At 38.8% G+C, this 27,854-nt stretch overlaps 1 protein-coding gene across 7 annotated transcripts in view; it reads left to right on the top strand.

Moving 5' to 3' along the window:
• Positions 1-3,159: 3,159 nt before the first annotated feature.
• Positions 3,160-27,854, top strand: part of ptprub (protein tyrosine phosphatase receptor type Ub) — a 309,428-nt gene continuing 284,733 nt past the window's right edge. For all 7 annotated transcript variants that reach the window (XM_052147302.1, XM_052147305.1, XM_052147303.1 and 4 more), the window contains exon 1: positions 3,160-3,434. In XM_052147302.1, coding sequence (XP_052003262.1) covers positions 3,365-3,434 — 70 coding nt within the window. In that variant the 5' untranslated portion in view covers positions 3,160-3,364. The remainder of the gene's footprint in view (positions 3,435-27,854) is intronic.

Here is a 27,854-nt window from a genome sequence, read left to right as displayed (position 1 = left end):
CCACGGATCACCCCTTTTGATCCACAGCCATCTAGATGCCTTCTCAGCAGCATCCGTGATGTTCCTGATGGCTTTCTTGTTGTGCAGTCCCCTTATTCCCAAGAGCGACTGGCCGGTAAACCCTCGGCAGCCAACCTCAATGGGGAGGCAGCGGGTCTTCCTTCCCCTGCTACGGCATTCACCAGCCAATTCCTCGTACTTGGACCTGTTCCGTTCAAACGCCTCTTCCATTCGGTCTTCCTAGGGCAGAGTCAATTCCAGTAGGACCACCTGCCTTGTTGATTCTGAAAGGAGGACCATGTCAGGCCTAAGTGTAGTCGTGGTGATGGTATCTGGGATTTTGAGCTGCCATCCCAGGTCAACCTTTAGATGCCAGTCCCGAGCTGTTGCCAGATGTCCCCCTGCTGGGTTCCTGCTCTGTGGTGGTTTCTCTCCAGCCTTGATAAATGAAATTGAGCGCTGTGCTGGCTGCTGGTGCCTGCTGAGGGAGATCCCTGTGCTGATGGCTTCTGCAATGACCCGTAGCACCTGATCGTGGCACCACCGATAACGCCCCTCTCCCAGGGCTTTAGGGCAGCAGCTTAATATGTGTTCCAGGAACCCTCTTTTTTGTCACAGAGGGTATGCGGGGGTGTTTATCAGTCCCAATAATTGCCTCACTGTAACATCCATTTTGGGTTTATAAAGAAAAGGGACAAGTTGAAATTATTTTTTGTGGTAATCAACATTATGCCACAAATGCTGTCGATTGAACTTACTTTGTATTGAAGCCAGAATATTCCTTTAAAATCTCATTGTGACACAAGTGAAAAATGAGGTGATTACCTATAGAATTGATGACCATACATATTTTTAGATTATTATACTGTATTCATCATGGATTGGCACATGGATAAAAAAACAGATAGGACTGGATACAGGATGCTGGGATGGAGAGGTGTGGCTTTGAGCCTGGCCACCCCTGGCCACCCCCTGGCTCCTACCCCTGTATGGCCTGGATGCTGACTGACAATGAGCCACATCCATGGTTAGATCCTATTTGCATTCTGAATTTTTACCACCAGATGGCAATGAAACATTAAAGTCAGCTCAGCTAAGATGATCTGACAGCCTAAAAGAACACACATATCTGTTTCCCAGACAGATTACAATCCATTGAAATGTGAATGGTTCAAATTGAGATAATTCAGCTCTTCTTATTCTGTTCACAACCTTCAGATGTTTTTATTTTATAATAGAAAAAGACTTTCTCAATAAATCAAATTATTTTTTGTAATCATGTCAATAGGAGTGTCTATTAATGTAAACAGTTTCCAGTCCTTGACTGAAGTTTCTCTGTGGAATTTACACCTTGTGTTTATTCTTAGTACAATTTTCCCTATACACTGCACAGACACGCTTGCAATCTAGTTTTAGGTGCGAGCAGCTCTTCATAATCCTCTCACATTCCACTGGAATTGAATAAAACTTGACACAGTCCATCACTCTTTTGTCATTTACTGCAAAAACAGGTTTGTGGCTGTACTGGGGACTCCCATAACAGCACTCAAATATAATTTTGAGGAGGAGAGCACACCTGGCTGTCTCACCCTTCGTAATACTATACAGGCCCAGACCTCATGCTCACATGGGACACCTAAACAAATGATAAACCGCTGCACAGTGCCCCCCCACCAAAGCAATGACTGAGCAAGGTCATGCAGTCATTTGTGCCTCTCTACTCTGTGTTGTTCTGTTGAGATCACATAGGTCTATTTGGTTACAGCTGCCTGCAGGATCAGCATATTTAGTGACTATTCCTAGGGATAATAGCCAAATTTAGGGCACAATTAATGTAGGAAAATCGACTGGATTTCTCAGGCTGTGGAAAAAGATTTCAATCAGTATTTTTGAATATTTTACATGAATATTAATATGAATACCTGAGAATGTATTTCTTTTGGTGATCTTTATCCTTTAATAATAGACTATCCTATTGCTTTTCTGCTGTTGGAATCCTCCACTGTGAATATGTAATAAGTAACCTGATTGTGAGAGAGGAAAAAGGGTTGAAGTGTTCGCTGCTGTGTGAAATTATATTGGTATGAGAAATGTGAATGGATTAACATGTGGTTATCAGCGCCTGCCATCCTTGCTGGCTGTGGGACATGGCATGACCGTGAGCATCTGAGCTCCAGCTTGGCCCTGTTGCTTCTATTCATGGCTCATTATGTAGTCCATCCTTTGTTGAGCCTAAACAGATTAACACAAATCCATCCAACCTGTAGGACTGAGTAGATAAGAAGATGCTCAGTATCTTGCGATCCAGAGGTTGCTGGCCTGGTAATGACTATTGTTCTAGGAACTGGAAACACATGGCATGAAAGTCAGCTTAAAGGCTTGAAATTGCTTGGAAAAGAAAGAGTAATTTCTAAAGCATTTTATCAAAAGTGTGTATCAGTCCCATACATGTGGTAAACAAACTTGGACTTTGGTCAGTGGCAAAGTCAATGTTTACTAGATTTTATTACAGTACTACTCCAGCATATCAGTCTTTACTCAGGCTTCACATGCCCTCTCTCACCTATCTATAATCTGCCTGCACTGCATAACAATTACATTGGCATTGTATCTTGAAATCCATTGTATAATGATCATACTGTATACTGTATTGTATATTGTTTTATCTTACATTGCAATGCATATTGTATTGTCTTACACATATTAATATGCATTTGATCATATGCCTGTGTATGTAACACTGCTACACTTACAGCAATTTTCAATGGCCATGCGGTGTTGCAATATACGTTTCTATTCAATTCTATTCTATTCTATTCTAATGCTTCTACGGAATTATAGCCTACACAGTGTGTGGCAGAGTAGGCATACCCTGCCTCATTTTATTAACCATTATAAATCATATCAGTAAATATCCATATTGAAGAAATTTATTATTTTGAATATTTCTTATTAAAGTTAAGTTGTAGAAGGTGGCAGTCCTTCTTCAACTGTAACATGACCATGAGAACGCCAGGATTTTTAAAGGTGCACGTTGGAATTAAATTTGCTCTGTGAACTTCTTAAAAGCACCGCATGGGGGCGTCGTTCGCATACTTTCAAGTAGGCTCCACTACGCATACTCGTGCACCAGAAAGTGCGCTCGGTGAGAAAGAAACATCGGTTCGAACTGTTTATCCTGACGTCTGTTTGAACAGATCGTCCTTCTGCCTCCCGTATCACTTCACACGACTCTGAACTGCTCTTCTGCTGGATTTCGGGAATCGATGACAGGGAGACGGTTCACTCACAACTTCACCATCCAAACTACTGGAGCCATTGAAATGATTGCGACTTGTTTTTCCAACTGGACTAAGAGCATAAAATGAATACCTGCGCATTTCTCTTGATTCTGGCTGTTCAGATTCACGCCGATAGCGTTGAGGGACCAACAGGTAAAGAAAGTTCAGTTTGTTTGAAGTTGAGGCTGCGCACTTTCAAACTTGCGTGTGTTCTGAGGATATGAGAAACATTTAATATTGTGTAAACAAGCATTTAAGCTAGTTTTCATCACGGCTAAAGAGGCTCAGTTGTATTTTGAAACTGTATAACTTGTCTAATAATGGAAAAAAAGATGCCACCAGAAGCTTACAGTGTGTTTTGGGCTGTAATATTTTTTATATTGGCACTGGATATGATGATGATGATGATGATGTGAGGTGCCTGTTTGAAATAATTGCCTCCATTTTTTCAAGACCGACTTGATCAACGCAGTATGCATTCAGAAATTGTGGGGTTTTCAATCGTACTTGAAACCACGTTTACATTTTTATTTTTTATTTTTTTTATTTTTTATTTTTTTTTAAGTAAACAGAAGTTTTTTTTTTTTTTTGTCTCATATTCGAAGTTATATGTCAGTGGTTAAAGTTAAGAATTATTGTTTGTGGGTGCACGAGGCGATTGCTTGAACACAGTGATTTATGAATTTGCGTTTTTATTGATCAGTGCATTCACTTTTCATATTGCAATTCAAATCTTTCAATTTGAATATGGGTTGTGCCTGTATCCCTGATACCTGTAAAACTACAATGACAAATGCATCATCACACTAGAAGTTATACGTTTTCTGGCTAATATGTGCGCTTATTAATTGGGCATCTTCTGTCAGTAGAATAAATGCGGAGGGGGTGGAGAACAGTGACTGAAACGGAACCCCTTTATATTCACCTGGTTGCGCAGTTCTTTGCTGGCTAAACTGTGCTCGCATATATCGGGTTAAGTTGTTATACTTGTAAATGATTTATTACAGCTTGATTATGAGTTCATTAGTTTATAACAAATCTGTCATTTAAGGTCTTGTGTGAGGGATCTCGAGCTCTGAGAGCACGATATTGCTTTCTATCATCTATGACTGGTCTGGTTTCTATATTAGAAGCTCTAAAATCTTGGAATTTACAAATGCAAATTGTGCACATTAAAATGAGTCTCCATCATGTTATTTATATTGAGGATTTAGCCTACAGCAGGTTTTCCATTGATGATATTAAGGATAATATTTGTGGTATTTCCTTCTGGTATATAAATATCAAACCAGTCTGGATTTAGCTGGTTTAAAATGGTCTCCCAGCTTGGCCATGCTGGTCAATCTGGTCTCTAGCCTGGAAGAATATCAAAAACCAGCAAACCAGCGAAGGTTGCCCTCCTGAAAAAACAGCCAAAACCAATTAATGCTGGTCTAACAGACAGAATGCAGGTTTTCTTCCTCACCTTGGGAGGCCATTTGATCTCTCAGTCTGAACAGTTTAAAACTGCCCAGAACCCTAGCTTGGTTTTAGTATTTTTTTTCTTTCTTTTTCAACTGGGTGGTTTAAATTTTTTCTGCTGTTATACACATCACAAATTACTCCCCCACACCCCTCCACCCCCCTCCGCACACACAGATCATGTACTGCTTCCTCCTCCACACTATCAATGGGCTGTTTGAAGACAGAACAGGCACAGTAAACTAAAGGGTGCAGTGTGTGTTTCTCTATAATGGACCACTCCCTCCGAGCCGCCAGGCTGGAGGAAACACATCGCATGATTTGCCCAAGAAACTTGACAAACAATCATGATCCGTTTGAGGAAGTTATTGATTTTCCAGTTAACTAAATGGCTTCCATTTAGCAAGCTGTCATGTAGCTGTAGGGTTGTGTGACTACTGCTGCGGTCTGTGCATTCCCTCTGTTCTTCAGCTGTTCAGTCTAATCCTGGTTTTGTTGTTTCTTGCTGGACTTACACAGTGTAATCCACTCTTATTGTGTTCGACTGCTGTTTCCGTCACTGTTTTGCTCTTTGTTTTTCCTATGGACCGGTTGACAGAAGGCAGTGATGAGTGACCTGATGTGAAATGAATACAGGCATTGTTACCATGCCCCTACATCATTTTCAGCTCTTCTCACCCTCCCTGTTGGGTTGCATGCACTCCCATCATGATCTATGCATCAGCTATAAATGGATGAACTTTTATTATAAGCACTGATGATTTCATTTTCAAAATATCTACATGGTTAATGGAAAAAAAACACTATGCTATTTAAAAGTTATTAATTTACTGGTAAGTTTACATTTGAATCAGCAGTCCAGTTAATAAAGACTTAGATTATATATATATATATATATATATATATATACAGTGGGTACGGAAAGTATTCAGACCCCCTTAAATTTTTCACTCTTTGTTATATTGCAGCCATTTGCTAAAATCATTTAAGTTCATTTTTTTCCTCATTATTGTACACACAGCACCCCATATTGACAGAAAAACACAGAATTGTTGACATTTTTGCACATTTATTAAAAATGAATAACTGAAAAATCACATGGTCCTAAGTATTCAGACCCTTTGCTGTGACACTCATATATTTAACTCAGGTGCTGTCCATTTCTTCTGATCATCCTTGAGATGGTTCTACACCTTCAATTGAGTCCAGCTGTGTTTGATTATACTGATTGGACTTGATTATGAAAGCCACACACCTGTCTATATAAGACCTTACAGCTCACAGTGCATGTCAGAGCAAATGAGAATCATGAGGTCAAAGGAACTGCCTGAAGAGCTCAGAGACAGAATTGTGGCAAGGCACAGATCTGGCCAAGGTTACAAAAAATTAAGAGCACAGTGGCCTCCATAATCCTTAAATGGAAGACGTTTGGGACGACCAGAACCCTTCCTAGAGCTGGCCGTCTGGCCAAACTGAGCTATCGGGGGAGAAGAGCCTTGGTGAGAGAGGTAAAGAACCCAAAGATAACTGTGGCTGAGCTCCAGAGATGCAGTCGGGAGATGGGAGAAAGTTGTAGTAAGTCAACCATCACTGCAGCCATCCACCAGTCGGGGCTTTATGGCAGAGTGGCCCGACGGAAGCCTCTCCTCAGTACAAGACACATGAAAGCCTGCATGGAGTTTGCTAAAAAACACCTGAAGGACTCCAAGATGGTGATAAATAAGATTCTCTGGTCTGATGAGACCAAGATAGAACTTTTTGGCCTTAATTCTAAGCGGTATGTGTGGAGAAAACCAGGCACTGCTCATCACCTGTCCAATATGGTCTCAACAGTGAAGCATGGTGGTGGCAGCATCATGCTGTGGGGGTGTTTTTCAGCTGCAGGGACAGGACGACTGGTTGGAATCGAGGGAAAGATGAATGCGGCCAAGTACAGGGATATCCTGGACGAAAACCTTCTCCGGAGTGCTCTGGACCTCAGACTGGGCCGAAGGTTCACCTTCCAACAAGACAATGACCCTAAGCACACCGCTAAAATAGAGTGGCTTCACAACAACTCCGTGACTGTTCTTGAATGGCCCAGCCAGAGCCCTGACTTAAACCCAATTGAGCATCTCTGGAGAGACCTGAAAATGGCTGTCCACCAACGTTTACCATCCAACCTGACAGAACTGGAGAGGATCTGCAAGGAGAATGGCAGAGATACCCAAATCCAGATGTGAAAAACTTGTTGCATCTTTCCCAAAAAGACTCATGGCTGTATTAGATCAAAAGGGTGCTTCTACTAAATACTGAACAAAGGGTCTGAATACTTAGGACCATGTGATATTTCAGTTTTTCTTTTTTAATAAATGTGCAAAAATGTCAACAATTCTGTGTTTTTTTGTCAATATGGGGTGCTGTGTGTACAATAATGACGAAAAAAATGAACTTAAATGATTTTAGCAAATGGCTGCAATATAACAAAGAGTGAAAAATTTAAGGGGGTCTGAATACTTTCCGTACCCACTGTATATATATATATATTAAATTCTCACTAGCATAAATATTGCATAACTGACCTCACATTTATTTCACCTTTCAAGGATATTTTATTTTATTAGTTGTTCCCATGTTCATAACCAGAAATGCTGTCATAATCACAATTCAAACTGTGTCACCATGCTGGAACTGACACAAGCAAATGTCTTTCATAATAAGAATGAAGCACATCATTACGATTAACAGTTTGAATTAGGGAAATAATTAAAGCAATGACGATGATTATACAAAGGCTAAAACAGAATGGGGCGCATTCGCAGACGACTGTCTCTGGAGAATTGACATGCAATGCTCTGTCGGTTTTTGCAGCTCTGTTGTATTCTACAGTATTAGCATCATGCATCTGGAAATCATCATGCATTAGTTGAAATGAAGTCATATAATACTGTATACAGTATATACTGTGGGCTAAGGTGAAAATGGGTCCGATTTGGGTCTTCAAATGGCCGATATAATCCCATTATACAGATTATGCCAATTTTATGCTATTTTTACTCAAAATTTGTCTGTGATTAGGAGTAAGGGGTAAATATTGTGCACGTAGGCCTACATGTAATATATAACATATATGTAATATAATATATAAGCTATCAATCATTTTTGGAAAATAATTGTTTTGTTCAAGATTTTTCTACCAGGCCTATCTTCCCCAGTGCCTAATCTTTTTCCTCAGGTGTATTGGATTGTCAGCTGTTCAGTTTAGATAGCTTACACTGCAACTTTTTCTTGTAGTACTGAGCATGACATGTGCATCAAGGTGATATCCATTTTCAGAGATGCGTATACTGCACTGCAGTAGCTGAGCAAGCCCAGAACATGAAAAGCTACTGTTTGTGTTTTGAACAGAAAGACTTAAAGGTGTAGCTCACCCAAAAATTACAATTCTCTCATCATTTACTCACCCTCTTGCGGTCCCAAACTCTTATGACTTTCTTTCTTCTGCAAACACAAATAAAGATAATTGGAAGGATGTAGGATATGCTTTTGTCCATACAATAGAAATCAATGGGGTTCAAAATGGTCAAGCTCCAAAAAAGGACATCAAGGCATCATAAAAGTAATTCATGCGACTCGAGTAGTTTAATCCATGTCCTCTGGTGCGATATTTTGACCCCATTGACTGAAATGGTATGGTCAAAAACAAATCCTACAAATCCGTTTGTTTGTGTTTCACAGAAGAAAGTAAGTCATACAAGTAGGCCTGAACATTTTTCAGGTCATTTATTTTAATATTTGTTTAATATATTTGAAGTGCAAAATGTAAAAATGACTTCTTATGGTTTATAAAGCACATATGCACCTTAAGAAATATGTCAATGTGAAAATTAATTGTGAAAGCCCTAAAAGAGACTATTAATCTTCCAATATGATCACAGGTGAAGTCGGCATGATGTTTCCAATAGTTTTGGTATGCTAGGATTGGCGACTGTACGCCGACGCGCTGACATGCAGGATTCTTATCAGACATGTTTGGAGTGGTTTCAATGTATTTACATTTCCACCTGCTGTGATTGGCAGCACGTTGCATCAGCTGCATGGGAGACTAGGGTTCAAAGCCAGACAGTAACCACGCTTGGATAATCAATGACGAGCATGATTCGGAGGTTTCACTTTTCCCTCTAACATTACTTTTTACTTCACTAATGGTTTAGGTAAGGTTTGGGTTTGGGAATAGAATCTATAAAAATATTCTTTTCTCTTCATTGAATAACGTTGTGTAAAGCTGAAAACAACTTGCTTATGGCGACCTCTCCTGGACATAAATGGAGCTCACATGGGCTCATATGCCCTACAACACTTACTGCTTTGGCCACTGGGGGCAGTGTTTCGCAATTTCGATCAATGCATACCGATTTTGTCAAAAGAAAATTCTGTCTACTCTTTCTGATTTCACTGTGAGATCAGGCTGAATCCTCATTGACCTAAAACACAATTTATTGTCATAATCGCTATTATTTGTTTGACAACTAATCATCAGCAAAATTTGAGTGTGAGTAGCCTAAATGATGAGAGAATTATCATTTTTGGGTGAACTTTTCCTTTAAGGCATTTAACTCCATAGGATACAAGGTACTTGACCAGTCTTTCTCAGTGCCGATTTATATTGGTAAATAAGTTACTTCATTGTGGTCAACACTAATAATATCACATGCAAAGAGGCTTGAGGGATAAAAGCCAATTTGTTATCTTGAAAAGTTAATAATATACATTCAGAGCACAGAGGATGGCTTGTTAGGATTAAGTTAAATGGAGCTATGAATGGGTGAGATGCATACAGTGAAGTATTAGCGAGTTTCTAGAGGCATGTCTGAACATCAGCAAGACTGCCCTGGTGCCCAGGTGTAGGCAGAAGGGCCAATGGGAGGAGGGGTCAGATGTCCCAGGCTATACTGATTTTACACACCAAACAGAATCATTAATCAGAATTAACCTGACAGCCACATTCCTTGAACTCGGCTGATCGCAGAGAACCTGTAAAAAAGGGCGGTCTCAAGGACCCAAGTGGCCAGGATTTTAATTCCTTTGTAATTAAGGAAATTGCCTGGTATTGCTTTTTTTAAACGCTCATCTGCAGCGGAAGCTCTGGGGACCTTTTATTTTCCTTTATAGTGTTGATGTGGTTGACAGCACCAAAATAATGAAGAAGTGTGTCTGAGAGGGTTTTGAAAGTAGCAACTGAGAGTGTTTGTTCCCAGCATCACAAGCATTCCGTCTCATGTCGAGAAATGTTTGCTTTCGATTCGCCTGTCAACTGCACTGGACTTGAGAGGTGCGAGGTAGGGAGGGGGTTTAGGAAAGGGGACTGCCAGAGGGCACTTTCCTCCTCCTCTTCAAACGACAGAGCTGCTCTGAGTCAACATCTGATGGGAAACAAGTGTACAACAACAGAGCTAACCGGCACTGGCGTTCCTTTTGTTGTTTCTGGAAGACTGCTCCATTCCTCAGGGATTTATCTATGCTTTCAAAAAACAGTTTCAGTTTCAAGGGGCCCTGATGGAAATTTTGGCTCTGTAAGGATGGGAGAAGTTTCTGGTGTTTAGATGGGAAAATTACATTGAAACAGTTCATCACAGACTTCAGAACAGGAGGACAATTGGAATCCTTGGCTTGCCCTTTAGTTGAGTTTAGCTAAAGAAAGGACTGCTGGTTTGTAAAGACACTTCTCAGCCTGATCTTATACTGACAGTGCTGTTTCTTTAAAAGCCACATTAAATCCAGCCTACCAGGTGCCGCTTTTTTTAATTCAGCCCAACAGCGTGCTCTGTAATTTGTTCTCCACATCCGTTGTAATACCGGAGACTGCAGTTCTTTCATTTTTGTTTTGAGGGAACCTTTTGCCTTAAATTTTTGTTTAGTGTCTGTTCATCAGCACCAAGTATCAGAAGATTGCAGGGAGTTATGTATCTCAGGTGGTGAATATATATATATAATAGTAAACAATAATTGAGACCAAAGAGCAATGTCTTTTGAGTTATGCTCCACCTGTTGTGGATCTTCTTTGCAAATCATAAAGGCGATGTTGATAAACCTCATGGCAACAACTTTGTTTGAGATAAAGATGACCCTCGTTATAGGGGGTTTAGAGGAGCAATCTGTGACCTATAATGGTGGTTTGGCACTCTGCGGGTGGGGGATATTGCCATAGAGTACCTTCTGCCATTCTGTCCAGCTTGCTTTTTCTGGCTTTTTTTCGACATTACAGAAGTCACTCAACAATCGCTCTTAGACCCTGAAAAGAGGCACTCTAAGAGAGGGCACAACAGTCAAGGACATAATTGAATGGGAAACATTTTTTGTGGCAAGATTGCCGACCTCAATGGAGTGCTAATTAAGGTCATTGAGGTCGGAAACCAGTCATGCTCGATGGAAACAGTCAATGATTTAGGATCAAGAGAAGTAATTTTCCCCCCAAAAAGAAATAAAGAATTCTTTAGGTAGCCTATGCTTAAGATGTTTGGAGACTTCCATTGTTCACTGTTCAAAGAATGTGAGGAATGTAGAAGTGCACTGCGTTTGCACTTTTTTGACTTACTTAGAAACTTACCTTTAATTTTAGCCAAAGCATATACAGTATTAATAGCTATAAAAAGAAAATTATAGCAAAGTAGATTAATTTAATCCTCCAGTGCTTCGTATGCACATAAGTCAAAATCTTAAGATTTAACTCTAAAGTTGAAGTTACATTAAAAATTCTGCAGGTACTATTCACAAAGAGCCTAAGCAGTCATTGTTTGGCCTTCACTATTGAATTGTATTTTCAGAATTTTTGTTTAACCAGCTGTACATTTTCAATAGGCCTACTCCTATATATTTTTTCTTGTTACTTGGAAAAATCTGATACTCAGCTAGTTCTCATACTGGCTCTTTGTCTTAATGTAATGACCTGTTTTGTAGATCTGTGCTCTAAAGCTGCAGTGTTTCCTTGTATAATCCATGTGGCCCGGTGGCATTTTCTTTGTACCGTTTCTTTAAACAAATGGGGTGTGCTCTTGTCTGAATCATTTATTTGATTTGCCATTTCCTGCCAGGTGCAATAATCTCAGGATGCAAAACGTCCTCTAAGTAAAATAGATCTTTTGTGATTCTAGGACGCTTTATTCTCTCATTGTGGATCTCTCTCACTCTCACTCTCCCTCTCCCTTTCTATTCTCTCTCACCCTTTCTTATGCTGTACATACTGATAAGCGTTAGGACTGGCTGATATAGCTAAAAAACGATCTCGATATTTTTCAGTCTTGTGAAGATAATCAGAATCTGTTTTTTTTTAATTTGTCCTGAAATGTTGAAAGGGTGACTTTTTTCAATCATATGAATCATCATTTTGACTACAGATTAGGGCTGGGATAAACGATTATTTTTTAAACGATTAATCTAGCGATTATTTTTTTGATGCATCGATTAATCTAACGATTAATTTTTCCAGTTCGATTATCTCCCTATTAATTGACTAATCGCAATTTATACATGTTGATTTACATATCTGCATGAAAAAAACATGAATTCCTTAACATTGCAATATATGTTTATTGCTCTTAAAATTCCAAAATAAAAGACTATACAAGTGCAAAGTAATGCATTCTTGGTCAGAGGTAGCATTCAACAAAACCTTGAAGCCTTGAAAACACATAGGCCTAGCTTACTGAAAAAAGTGCATCTTTTAATTCTTCATTCACATAAAAATAACAACATATAGTAATACACTCTGCCACTCACCTTTTTATTAAACTCAAGATTCAAAAAATAAAATTCAAATAAAAGTGTACAAGAGCAAAATAATGCATTCTGATGTCTAGCATTCAATAAAAAAAAATTAAAAGGTCACCCAGCCACCCTTTCTTAGAGCTATTGAAAGAATACAGTAACTATTGTAAACTTGGGGGCTTTAAGCTAATACAGAAAGTGCTTTTCCAACAAAAAATAAATAATGAAAATAAACATTCAGAATTCAACATTTATGTTGAACATAGGCCTAGCTTACTGAAAAAAAGCATCTTCATTCACATGCAAATAACAACTTACACTCTGACACTTTCCTTTCACCTTAAGAATAGTGTGTGTGTGAGTGAGTGTGTGTCATTCAAGTCAAAATACAGTCATATATTGGAGTGGAGGAATGTGAGCATTTCAACATGCAGCTGCTCCAGGGTGGCGCCTCTTCAGATGCTGGTGCATTGCCGTGGTGCTAGAATGGAAGGCCATCTCTATTTTGCAAAGACGACATATCACGGAATTGTTTCCTTTTAAATTAAAGAATTCCCATACTTTAGAGGAACGAGTGCATGCCGCCTTGCACTTCTGATAGTCTGAGGAGCCACTCGTGTTGCTACTGCTCTCTGGCGCCGCCATCATTGTTTTGGGTCTGACGAATCGACGCGCATATTTTGCGTTTTCCCAGCCCTACTACAGATACATAATTTTGACCAGGGCTGGACTGGTAATCTGTCATACCGGGCAGTTTCCCAGTGGGCCGACGCCCTTTTGGGCTGATCAGGGGCGTGATGGCCATCGGGAGAACCGAGCGGGCCGGTATGAGCAACAATGAGCCGGCGCGTTATGCAGAAGGGACCACAAAACGGCACAGCGATATGCAGAAAAGGACAGCGAACATGCTGCGAACAGCATTGAATGTTAAATATAATATTAAAAATACAAATATTTTAAAATATCTAAAAATCCTTTTATAAAAGAAGCATTCACCTGAGAAGCAGCATATAAGACATTTAGACTTGCTTTTAGAGAATAGATCCTGAATATTAGTATATTCTGTTTTTACTGCACTTGAGAAGTATAACCAAGTGAAAAAATACACTTACTGTACATACAAAATACACTTATATTTAAGATACATTCTCTTAAAGCAAGTCTAAATATCTTATATGTTGCTTCTCAAGTAAATGGATCTTGTTTTAAGGATTTTTAGATCATTTTAAATGGTAAAAAGACAAAAACACTTGATAAACAATAGGATATTTTGCATTGAATTTCTTTACTGAATTAAACTTCTATAGTACTAAATTGTGTAAAAAATTCTAACTAAATCTAACATAAAATAAAGTCAATCTGAGTTAACACACAATAAATTTTTTAAATGATAATGTTATTTACTGAAGCAAAAAAGTGGGCCTGTGTGACATTTTTTTTGCCCCCTTAGTTACTAAAACCCCCAAATCTATGAAACTGCATTCATAATTGGGTTCTGCTTGATTAGACACACCCAGGCCTGATTACTGCCTGCCCTGTGCAATCAAATGAACACCTAAATAGTAATTTTTCAGCAGCATGAAGTTGGCTTAAAGGTCTCACCTAGCAGCACACTATGCCATGTTTGAAAGAAATTCCTGAAATGATGAGGAAAAAGGTGATTGAAATACATCAGTTTGGGAAGCGTTACAAAGCTTTTTCAAAGGCTCTGGGACAAAGAACCACAGTTACCACATTATCTCAAATAAAGAAAACTTGTGTAGGGCTCACAGTTTAGGAGCGGGTTTGGTTATTAGCAATAATTAATCATTATCATAGATAATGATCAATTATTAAAATGAATAGAACACTGATTAGAATCAATGTTCATTTTTTTAATCCTTTAAATCAACAATCATCAAATTCAATAGAAAATTAATTATTATCAAAGATAATCATTAATTATTAAAATTAATGGAACATTGATTAGACTTAACACTAGCTTATTGATCCTTCAAATTCAACAATCATCAAAGATAATTGTCAATTATCAAAATCAATAGAATTTTAATAAGGATTAATGTTGATGGGGCACCACCGTGGAATCAGGGACTAATAACCAGACAGTATAACAGTCTCAATATTAGATTGTTCTCTTAGGAAAAGTTACGTCCGTAGATCATCAAAATTCAAAAGGAAACAATGAAGGTTTGAATTCGAGCACTGGCATCCCCTGCTAGCCTTTGACACATGTGTATGCAAAATAAAGCAAAACACTTCTCTTTGAAATATAACAAAGTTTATTGATGCAGTAATATCAATTAATAATTAATACAATGCAGTCAATAAACTTCCGACTTACAACTACAAACTAAACAGTGATGTGATTAGATATGGTAACCAAAATAAGCAAGGCTTCTTGGGATTTGTAGTTGGTTTTGTACTCCCTTTGTTTGATTTTGGTGTGGTTTTTATCAGTAAGATTTATAATTTTGATTTTGTGGGCCTCAGTCAGGCTTTACGACTGTGTTAGGCCTGCCTTTGTCTTGTATCTGAATACATGAGGCCCAACACTTGGCGCAGTAGTGAACCTTCCCTTATGTGGCCGACCTTCCAAAATGTCTCCAAGAGCATAGCGACGACTCATTCAGGAAGTCACAAAAAAGCCAAGGACAATGTCCAAGGAACTGCAGGCATCTCTTGCATCAATAAAGGTCATTGTTCATGACTCCACTATCAGAAAGACACTGGCCAAAAATGCCATCCATGGAAGAGGGGTGAGGCAAAAACATTGCTTACCCAGAAGAACATTAAGGCTTATCTGAATTTTGCCAAAACACACCTTGATGATGGTGGTAGTGTGATGGTGTGGGGATGCTTTCCTGCTTCAGGGCCATGGCGACGTTCAATAATTTCCATTCTATACCGGAAAATCCTAAAGGCGAACATCTGGTCATTAGTCCGTATATTGAAGCTCAAGTGCAACTGGATTATGCAGCCAAACAATGATCCAAAGCATAGGAGTAAGTCCACCTCTGAATGGCACAAAAGAAGCTAAATTTAAGTTTTGGAGTGGCCTTGTCAAAGTTTTGACTTGAATCTGATTGAGATGCTGTGGCAGGACCTTAAATGGGCAGTTAATGCTCGAAAACCCCCCAATGTGGCTGAACTAAAGCAGTTCTGTAAAGAAGAGTGGGCCAGAATTCCACCTCAGCGTTGTGAAAGTTATCGAAAACGTTTGGTTGCAGTTATTGCTGCTAAAGGTGGCACAACAGCTATTAAATTTAATGGGGCAGTTTTTCACATGGGTTATATAAGTGTTTGATAACTTTTTGCTTCATTAAAAAAGTAAAGATTTGAAAACTGTATTTGTGCTTGCTCAGGTTGCCTTTGGTTTATGTTATATCTCGTTTGAAGATCTAAAACATTTTAGAAGGAAAAATACACAAAAATAGAAGAAATAAAAAAAACCTTTAATTTAAATCATGCATCGCACAGATGAGTTAAAGCCATTCGAGTCCTCTGTAGTTAACATGCACTCATTTAAAGGTGCTGTTTACAGAAATGCTGTTTTTTGTTAAAGAGATGGTACCGGGTTTAGCACATGTTCAACAAATCAATGCAAATACTTGTGAATAGTACAAATGCAATTTAACAATAAATGTGTTACAAAAATAATATATGAAAAATAATTTCTTATTTTTTTATTGAATACATTTATTTGTTCATTTTTAAAAAGCCTAATGTGACCAAAATGATGCAAAAGTAATAAAATATAATTTTAATAAATTAATATTTTCTTAATGAACCTAGTTAAAAGGTCCCCTGTATAATTATCAGCATTAGCAGGGAGATAATTTATTTATATGTAAGCAAAAGTTACATTATAACTGAAATAAACCTATTTCATTTATGAATCGAGAGCTTGTCATATTCGTGCAGCCTTAATTATAGTAATAGTGATGATTGAGCTGGAGCTCTGGTGGCCTCAAAATTTACTGACTTCATCTCTCCCCACTGACAGACTGGAGAGATTTACACCAACTCTGTCTTTATTCTCCATACTCAGCCTCTGAGTTCCCCAGTCCAGCAGAGATTAAATTCATACTGATCCATGAGCCCTGCAAAGCCCATTTCACGAAGACTTCATCAAATAAGAATGTTTTGGTTACTTTCGTAACATCAGTTCCTTGATGCAAACACCTTGTCCATCTGGGGAATCGCCCCACCATTGAGGATAGTGAGAGCAGAGGAGCTCAGAGAACAGGTCCGGTCAGTAAAAGTTGCGTGATTTTGTGAGCTCCTCGTGCACCTCCGGGAAGAATGGGACCGGGGCGGGGCATGACAGTGTCCAGCGCTCTTAGCCCAGGAACCAATCGTCAAGCCGCGAGGGTTCAGGGCAGGGTGGAGGGTTCCACTCCAGCCTGACACTCGCGGCCTTGGCAAGCATGGCCGCCAGCTCCTCAGACTGGGCGACCACACCCAAAGGTGGGAGCCCAGTTGAGTCCTCCATCTCCGACTGGATCAGCCCGCTCTCCGATGCTGCGATCGAGAGCTTATCCTGATCCAAGCCCCGAATGAGACTTTAAACTCACTGTTGGGCGAGTCGTCTGTCCCATCCCAGAACTCAACCGGGGCAAACAAGCTTACTGGGGAATGGGAGGTCCATGGGGTTTACCCAGTGGAACCACTCCCATTGGGGTCCCCAAATCTCCGCCAGTGCTAACCGATGCAGCCTCGTAACCTTAGGTAGAAGGACCATGTGCAGGGAGCAGCTGGAGTGGTTTCCCTCTGAAGAAGGAAAGCCACGACCGCAATGTTGCCATGGTCGAATGCTGTCTCAGCGTGGGCACGGTCCATGCAGGTGAGACAGCGATTGTGGCCGTCAGAGGCAGAGAGGTAGCGACCGCAACCAAGAACCAAGAGTGGTTGCGAGCCAGCTCCTTTTATACCCGTATGTCCGGGGGAGTGGCATGCAAATTCCACTCGCCAATTCCCATTGGCCTTTTCTCAAAGATCAGAGGTATTTGGGACTCCCAAGAGTGACCCCTAGTGTCACTACATCGACACAACTTCTAGTGAGTGACATATTCCCCTTTATGAACCATGTGTTTTTGATATTGGGACATGAAATATAGTGGGTGAAAACAGGTTTGCTCATACCTAGACTCATATGAATATAATATGATCATTAAATATCTTGTTCTTGCTGTTCAATCCCCCTGGGATGGATAGATTTCCTTGTCCACTATTTCATTACTTTGTGAAATGTATGTGTTTGATGGTGTTAATTGTTCATTAGGGATGAATTTGCCACTCATTATTGTCACATTTGCTGCAAATTATCGCCAGTAGTTTGCAGCTCTTCACTGGAAGCGGTGAACCTGCAGCAAACCTTTGGTGATGCATATAGACATTTTGACCAATATGAAGACAATAACTGTTGTGATGAGGTTATGGACATTAAGAAATGTTATAGCTGATACTATAAATACAGGCACACCGAATGCATCCTTGCACTAAAAAAAGCTAGATGGAGCGGCACAAATAGAACAGAATGCAGGGACTCAAGATGCATTTTTAAATAGTCTTTTTAACTTGCACAGGAGTGCTTTGGTTTTATCAGACACTGTGTTGAGACACAACACTCAAAGATGTCCACTTAAAAATACAATTGAAAAAAGCGTGGACTGATTCAGAAGCCCCTAAAGCTCCAATCTAGAATTTTACACTACATCAGCAGGAATCTGTTTATTTGCAGTGTAATGTACAGTAATAAAGATAGATTAGTACTTTTGAAAGGCATAGAAAATGGAGTATACTGTTTGAACTGGAAAACATAAGCCCTAATTTTACTGCTCCTGTAAAAGGGTAATATTTCCCATGCCAATATGTTCACTGATATAAAGTGCATACCTATTTATTGTGATTTACATAAATTGACATAAAATAGGCAGGCTAATAAAAACGGCCTACACAATTTTGATGACTCAACGAGTCATAAAAATATAAATTTCATTGCAACTTCTAGAAACTCCAAATACACTTTTCAGCAAATACTGACAGCAATCACAAGCACACGATCACAGATGCAGTCTTTCATGCTTGTTAGATCCCATCATAAACATACCCATCTGTTAGACCACTCTCTGCCTGTCTCAACATTTCTCCATTTCTCTCTCTTTCAATGCACACAGTGACACCCCAGCAGAAAATCGTTGCCCATATTGCTGAATATACACAATCTGCAGGAAGCCCTTTTGACACTCCCTGGAGATCCTTTGAGAAAGCACTGAGTTACATAGTCTCGAGGCATTGATCCAGGACCAGATTAGTTTGAATTTCAGAAATCCACTAAATTCATTCTCTCCTCCTCGAATGACGCTCGGTCAGGAATGGATATGCGCCAGAACTCCTTGCGGTTTCCTCTTCTGGCAGTCAAACCACTTCTGCTGCAGAAGTTGCCATCTTTCTCGATTTTCAAAACATCTTCTCTAGGGATGGGCATTTTAAGTAATTTTGTAGTGGCACACTTTAACACATAAACAATTAGCATAGTTGATTGAAAATTACATTTTAAGTATTAAAAATATCAATTATGATATTTATGTATGTGAAAACAAACATAAAACTGATAGTTACGGCTTCATCAAATCAAAATTCTGATTGTGTGAGCCATGCTCAATACCCACATTTATGAGTACACACATTCAATGTTAAAGGAATACTCCGGGTTCAAACTAAGGTCAATCGACAGCATTTGTGGCATAATGTTTATTAAAACAAAATTATTTACTTTTCTTAAAAAAAAAAAAGTAGAAGCAAAAATCAAGGTTACTGTGAGGCACTTACAATTAAAGTGAATGGGGCCAAATTCTGGGGGGTTTAAAAGAGAAATCTGAAGCTATAATTTTATAAATACACTTTTGTATTATGTTACATCGTCATGGCAACAAAATTGTAAAATTTATTAAAGGTTAGTAAGTGATTTTATCACACTAAAATCATTTTAAAATGCATATATTATTTTCGTCTTGTTGTGGCGTTTACAAATTTAACGTGAACGAATTAGCCCCATTCACTTCTATTGTAAGTCTTTCACTGTAACCCAGATGTTTGCTTTTTTTAAAGAAAAGGAGGGACAAAATAAATTGTGACAATTAACATTACCCTTACAAAAATCTAGAGTTCTGGCAAACTCGCTGCAAATTTGCCACTCATTATTGTCACATTTGCTGCAAATTATTGCCAGTAGTTTGCAGCTCTTCTCTGGTAGCGGTGAACCTGCAGCAAACCTTTGGTAACAATGGACAATGTGTCGCTAATGGCAAACCATGGCAACAACGAAGAGTTTGCTGCAAAGCTCATTTGCATGTGAAAATAATGAGTGACAGGTTTGCAGCAAGTTAGCCACAGGGGTTTGCCAGAACTCTTGATTTTTGTAAGGAATGCCACAAATACTGTTGATTGATCTTAGCATGTATTTAACCTGGAATATTCCTTTAATTTGCAACGTTGCTTGGCAACCACAAATTCCTACAGCAGGGGTACTCAATTAAAGTTCCAAGAGGTCCGGTCTCTACATTTCCTTCCCAGCAAAGGTTAAAGTGAGAATCTACTAATAACAAACAAACAATTTACATAGCAGTGAAGCATTAATATCTGTTTGATTAATTAAAGGATAAATTTATCCTTTGCCATGATGACATTTCTGCTTAATTTTCACAAAATTAGAACAAAAATCTGTTTATTATGAAAGGCTCATAACATGCCTTTGCATGACAAGCTTTATGCATAACATGCATAAAATTTAAAGCTAAATTTAGATGGAAAATCTTTATAGTCTTAAGGCGGCACGTTAACTTGTCCTGATACAAACCTGGAATAGCTGAACCGGCTGAATCATGCCACATAAAGATAGTTTCACTTCAAGTCAAGTGGTTTTTATTGTCGTTTCAACCATATACAGTTAGTACAGTACACAGCAAAACGAGACAACATTCCTCCAGGACCATGGTGCTACATAAAAACAACAAAGGACCAACACAGGACCACATGAGACAACACAACGAAATAAAATACCTATATAAAATACCTATATATACCTATATAAAGTGCACGTGCAAACATGTGCAAAGTACGGGACAGTACAACAAATTACTGACAATGAACAGGACAATAGACACAGTGCAGCGCCGACCAGTACTCAGTAGTGCAAAAAGATAACAGTTTCTAAAAACGTAAACATAACATACTATAAGATAGTGTTCTATGCACAGAGCAGTTATTGAGGTAGCAGACAGTTATAAAGTGACAGTAATTAAAGTGCAACTCAGGACACGTGTTTGTGTGTGTGTCAAACCAGTCTCTGAGTATTGAGGAGCCTGATGGCTTGGGGGAAGAAGCTGTTACACAGTCTGGCCGTGAGGGCCCGAATGCTTCGGTACCTCTTGCCAGACGGCAGGAGGGTAAAGAGTTTGTGTGAGGGGTGTGTGGGGTCGTCCACAATGCTGGTTGCTTTGCGGATACAGTGTTTTTTGTAAATGTCTTTGATGGAGGGAAGAGAGACCCCAATGATCTTCTCAGCTGTCCTCACTATCCTCTGCAGGGCTTTGCGGTGCAAGTCCCAAACCAGGCAGTGATGCAGCTGCTCAGGATGCTCTCAATAGTCCCTCTATAGAATGTAGTGAGGATGGGGGGTGGGAGATGTGCTTTCCTCAGCCTTCGAAGAAAGTAGAGACGCTGCTGGGCTTTCTTGGTGATAGAGCTGGTGTTGAGGGACCAGGTGAGGTTCTCCGCCAGGTGAACACCAAGGAACACTTGAACACTTTCAAGTGAACACTTTACAACATTTATGTTTTCTGCAGTGTGTTTAAGCAAAAGATGTCAGTATCTGTAGCGGTATCTCTGCTACTGTTGTTAAAATAACCGCTCCTGCAACTCGTATGTACAGTAATTTAGGCTTTATGCAGCACCTCATGTCTATAGCAGGCAATGCACGCGGTGCGGGAATAAAGTGAGTAGCGCTGAACATGCTTTATTCCCGATCTAGAGAACGCTGAACGCTATTTATTTTCGATCCGCGGGCGAATACACGTATGCTTACATAATCACTTAGCCAGGTGTCATATAACTAGCACAAAGCTTCAGAGCTCTTTCTGCATTTAATTGTCCTTCGGTCCGGATCCGGACCTGAGTCCGCCAATTGAGTACCCCTGTCCTACAGTTTAAAATGAACTACATTGTTTGCATGTAAGGTTAGTTTATTCCAGTTATTTTTCTCAATAAAACACATTTTATTACTGTTGCAGCCATTTTATAAAAAAATGTAAATAAGCCACTCTATCTAGACCATGCTTCGCGTTGTGCCCAAATCACCCCTTACTAGTTAAATCACTGTAACACGGTCTCTAATGGCTTCTTGCTTTATTGCATCACCCTTATGAGAGCTACAAAATAAGATAACTTCAACATGTGTTTCTCTTCTTAAAAGATTAAATGAGCAATATGCATGAATAAAAACATAACATTTCATTGTTCAATATGGCAGGTAAAGACAGGATATTCAAGTTGGGTTTTACTCGCCAAATAGTTAAAGCAAAACGAGTTATTACTTATGCACGTCCCTATTCTTCTCTCAGCCCATGCCTTTGAATTACACATGTAGTCATCTATTGTCAAGCTACGCATCACTGCTGAGTTAGAAGTCAGAAGGTCAGAAGTCACGGTGGCTACCGTCAATTGGCTCATTGTATGAGCCCACTGCTAGCGTCAGCACTCAATGTTTAGTTGACAATATAAAATCTGAACCACCAAGTAAGACATCTGCCCTTTCCAATGAAGTTTACTGTTATGGATTGTAAGCATTGTGTATGGACAATTGCAAGCCAGTCTAACAGGTCCTAATGAGCATTCTTTTGGTCCTCATTGTGAGCTAGACAGCAACACGAGGCCCAAAATTACATCGGCACCATTAAGTCATTATAGACGAATGAAAAAGCACAAGGTGATTTAGCTGCTCGAGGCTCTTGCGCCTTGAAAAGCGAATTAAGGCTGTGCAGCACTTTCACATTTCATATTAACTTAGTTTCACGAGCACTTCATAAAGGGTTAAGGACATCCCTTGGGCTGAGTGGTCTACAGCTAATGTAACAGTGGAAACACATTAAAGCTGAAGTGTGTAATTTCTGCACCTATAGCATCACCAAATAGAATTGCAAAAATAGTCACTGTTTTCTAGCTTTTTCCAGAAAACATCCCCTTTCTTCAGTTGGTTGGGCAAACAGAAAGTCCCTCCCCAAACCCACAATGTGGATCAAGGCAATGTTGCTGTGTAACAACAACAAACAATGGCAAGTTTTGATAGCACCAAAGTTGTTTTTTGGAGAAATCAAGCTACAAATGCCATACCTAAAGTTTGACTCTGTATAGATACAAGAGAATTTTAACATAGAAACAAATCAGCTTTAATACAGCAGTTTGTCTGAATCTTGCCTTAATACTAGAGATTGGCACGAGCACCTGAATACTTGAGTACTTGGAAGTGACAGCAATTATTAATCATGAAAATACAACAATTTTCAACTTCAAGACAGTTATTTTTTAATTTTGTGATCCTTTAAGCCCAAAGCATGTTTCGGTTTTGACATGAACTCTGAGCGTCTGCACTGTAAAAAATATTGTGCTGGTTTTACTAAAAGAAAATTGAGGCAACTATTTGCATCAGCTTTTTGAGTATTTTGAACATAACAAATTTATGTTTGACATATTAGACTTCAAATGTAAGGTCAACACAAATTTATCAAGTTACAAGCCATTTTTTAAGTTATAAAGGCAATTATTTTGTAGGGAACTACCATTATCATGCAATATTAATAGGCTACACAGATTTTTAAGTTGGTTACACTTGATTTTAAAATTAATTTAAGTTGTATTCCAAGTTTCATAATATAACCTGTTTATTATAAAAAGTGTAGTCAACAAGTGTTTCATGCCATACTAAACTCTTATGTTATCTTTTCAATGGAACAAAAAATGTAAGATTTTTTTTATTGTTCTTCAAATTCCTTTTTTTTTTTTTTTTTAATACAATGTCAGAACATAATGACCAGTCTGTCAACCACCAAAATGGACATACAGTAAAAGCAGCTTCTCCTTTGGCATGAGTGCAAGTAATGACAGAATTTATATTTTGGGGTAAACTATTTCCTTTACGTAATTTACTGTAAATAGTTAAACTTGAATGACAGCACAGTCTTGCTATTCTCTTAAATTCAAATAATGTTCTTTATTCCCAGTACCTGCTGTCATAGTTTCCACATTGTAAAGCAGATGAAGAGCCACTTCTCTCTGTTGGAAAAGTGCAGGATCTTGTCCTTAAACACAGGCACCCAGTTCTCTTCAAGCTTTGAAGTGGAGTCAGGAGTCGAAATGGAGAAGTCTTATCAAAGTAAAGAAAAAAGAAACATTATCAGATACAGTGATGTGAAAAAGTATTTGCCCCATCCTGATTTATTTTATTCTTGTGTATTTTTCATACTAAGTTGTTTTAGATCTTCAAACGAGATATAACATAAAACAAAGGCAAACACAAATGACAGTTTTCAAATATATGTATTTTTTTATTGATGCAAAAAAGTTATCCAACACCTATATCACCCATGTGTAAAATCTAACTGCCCCCTTGAACTTAATAGCTGGCTTAGGAGCAACAACTGCAACCTAATGCTTCCAATAACTGGAGATCAGTCTTCTTTGTAGAACTGCTTTAGTTCAGCCAGATTGGTGGGTTTTCGAGCATGAACTGCCTGTTTAATGTCCTGCCACAGCATCTCAGTTGGGTTCAAGCCAGGACTTTGACTAGGCCACTCCAAAATTAAAATTGTACTTCTTTTGAGCCTTTCAGAGGTGGACTTACTTCTATGCTTTGGATCATTGTCTTGCTGCATAATCTAGTTGTGCTTGAGCTGCAACTCATAGACTGATGACCAGACGTTCTCCTTTAGAATTTTCTGGTAGAGAGATAGAATTCATGTTTCCCTCAATTATTGCAAGTCGCCCTGGCCCTGAAGTAGTCACACTACCACCACCATGCTTGACCGTAGGCATGATTTTCTTTTTGTGGAATTGTGTGTTTGCCAGATGTATCGGGACAACTGTCTTCCAAACAGTTCCACTTTCGGCTCATCAGTCCACAGAACATTTTCCCAATAGGTTTGAGGATCATCAAGGTGTGTTTTGGCAAAATTCAGACGAACCTTCTTATGGGTCAGCAGTGGTTTTCGCCTCTCCACTCTTCCACGGATGGCATTTTTGGCCATTGTCTTTTTGATAGTGGAGTCATGAACAATTACATTTATTGATGCGAGTGAGGCCTGCAGTTTCTTGGATGCTGTCCTTGGCTTTTTTGTGACTTCCTGGATGAGTTATCACAGTGCACTTGGAGGAATTTTGGAAGGTTTCAACCTTGGCATAGTGTGCTACTAGGTGAGACCTTGTAGCCAACTTCATGCTGCTGAAAAATCACTATTTAGGCGTTGATTTGATTGGAAAGGGCTGGCAGTAATCAGGCCTGGGTGTGTCTAGTCAAGCAGAACCCAGTTATGAATGCAGTTTCATAGATTTGGGGGTTTAGTAACTAAGGGGGGCAAAAACTTTTCACACAGGCCCAGCTGTTATTGGATAACTTTTTTGCTTCAATAGATAACATTATAATTTCAAAATTTGTATTTAGTGTCTACCCAGATTGCCTTTGTTTTATGTTAGATTTAGTTTTCATTTTTGAAACATTTGGTATGAGATGTAAACAAAAACATAAGAAATCAGGAAAATACTTTTTCACAACACTGTAAAAACTACAAAGGTTTTAGTAAGCATGGTTTTTGAGGTAAAGCCCAAACCACAAAATTAACCATGATTATTTCAGCTACTACAATATTATTTTATTAAAACCATGGTTACTATAAGGATAATGCAGTATTACTGTAGTATAATCATTGTTACGTCATGAGAACAAAAATCTGAAAGATGTTCTAAAATAAATGTATGTGATAGTCATTGGATGAGTGGAATTATTGATTCAAGACCGTTGAATGCACAACACACAGAGGTACATTTTCAAATATTGCTTATTTAAAATGAAAAAAATAGTGTAAAGAAGTACTTACAGTTACAGGTCCATCCGTCTCAACGGCGTCCGTCTCTCTTTCTGTTGGTACAGAAATTGATCTACCAAAGATAAAAACCTGAAAATGTGTTGAGAAAACAAACAAAAGCAGAAAAACATAGAAATTTGGCAAGTTATTGCTTGCATTTGAAGCAGGAAGTTTTACATCCAATCACAGAAATGATGTTAACAAATAAATCAGACAACGCACAGGTAATTTAGTGATATCCCTTCAGTTGTGGTCTCTTTGTCTTAGACCGAGACAAGACTATGTTTCACGGAAAAAGGTAATACGGGTTTGGGACAACATGAGATTGATGATGTTAGGTGGGCATAGAGTTGGTAAGATAAATTTGTTTCTGTGAATTAGATCAACTGTCTGTTTCAAAGAATCGATTTGAAACTTTGATTTTTTTGTTGTTTTCGATTTGTTTGTCATCGGCCAGAGATCTCCATTATAGTCCCTATATTTTTCATGTCTAAAATGTTTTTTGTAAAAAATACAGTGTAGGCCTTATGTAATTAAATATTACTGTTTATCATGATGTGTTATATTGGTGCATATAAATAAAAAGGCTCTGCTGAAATCAGCACACAGTCGTATCCATAATGGATGTGCTTGTGCTTGAGTAAGCTTGCAGGAGTTTGTGTTCCGCCTTGTGGGACAAGGTGTCTGGCTCGCCTTGAATCCAGAAGGGTTTCTGCGTTCACTCTGAGAACTTCTTTTTCTCTGTCTCATTTTCCCTGGGAAGTACTCAGCCTCTCAGTTTCCAGATACTAATTAGGAATGAGGACTGTCTGACAGGGATAATTCTTGGTCTTTATTATCTTCTTATCTTGGTATCAGTTTTAATATAGCTAGCTTAGTGCTAGTTGGACCTACACTTTAACTCCATTTACCATGTGAGAGAGTATATTTGTAGCCTGCATACCTTGTAGATCAATGGATAGAAAGCTTTGGTGTCTCAAGTGTTTTTTAGGCTGTTCTGTTTTTACCCTTTTATTGTAGCCTGTCTAGGTTCTTCTTACACACCCACCCTGCTGAAAGGACCAGCTGGTGGACCAGCTTGGCCAATGTTTTACCAGCAAAATGTAACTGTTATAGCTGGTAGGCCTTGTAAGTATTGCTGGTTGAGCTGGTTAAGAAGCATAGTGTGCATACCAGCATCCAATGCTGAGGACCAGCATCCAATACACAACATATGCTGGTATCAGCAATGATCTTTTTAACAGGCTAGTATAAGCCTTTTGGGTTTTTGAGTATAGACTACATTTTGAGGCTTCTTATTGGATTTTTACAAAGAGCAAATTAACAGGCACCAATTTATTCAATTTACACCAGAACAAATTTCAGGGTAAAGCTATTATGTGTGTTATTGGTATTTAGTTATTTTAAGTAAGTAATAAAGCATACAGTGGAGTGTAAGGAGGACTGTGTGGGTGTGGCCTCAAATACAGTTTTCATGAATGCATCTGGAGAATAGCCATTGTGCCTGGAGATGAGGGAGCTTTAATAAAAGACAAATAATGTAACATAACTTCAGTAACGGTGTAGAATAGCCTCCTTTTGTTGGTGCTTTTTGGGCCCAGGACCTGGATTGGTCAAATGTCAAGGACACGTCACGTTAAATGCACTGGATCCTAATTGGTTGTAGGATATTTTATTAAACAAATTAACACTCTTAATTGGCTTTTCCTGAATACTCCCTCCGTCTGCCATTGGTCAAACAAATAGATTGTCCAGTCCAAACTTATGCCATTGGTTGCATCAATGTTACTTTTCTGAAGCTGGTCAGGATGCTCAAACTAAAGAGCAATGTGTTATAGCACAAAAGAGCCTCAGGCCATGTCCACACTAATATGTTGTCTATTGAAAATACATTGATTTTGCTACATTTATGCCTTTTATCCACACTGGGATGGCATTTTCTTCCACCAAAAGCTGAGACTTTCGAAAAAGCTCTCCATAACCATATGCTTTTAAAAATTATGCCATTAGGAAACTGAAAACATTGTCTAATGAAAATTTGTGTGAATGTGGCCTCCGTGTTTACACTTTTTAAGGAAATCAACCTACGTTTGAATGCATTACTTATAGTTACTATTATACTATATTTAGATTGCTCACCCAAAAATGTTAATTCTCTCATAATTTACTCATTGTCATGCCATCCCAGATGTGTTTGACTTTCTTTCTTCTGCAGAACACACACACACACACACAA

This window comes from Xyrauchen texanus, chromosome 17 (genome assembly GCF_025860055.1).
Source record: "Xyrauchen texanus isolate HMW12.3.18 chromosome 17, RBS_HiC_50CHRs, whole genome shotgun sequence".
Classification (NCBI taxonomy): domain Eukaryota; kingdom Metazoa; phylum Chordata; class Actinopteri; order Cypriniformes; family Catostomidae; genus Xyrauchen; species Xyrauchen texanus.
The sequence above is the reverse complement of the archived record's forward strand: the minus strand, read 5'-3'. Positions and strand labels throughout refer to the sequence as shown.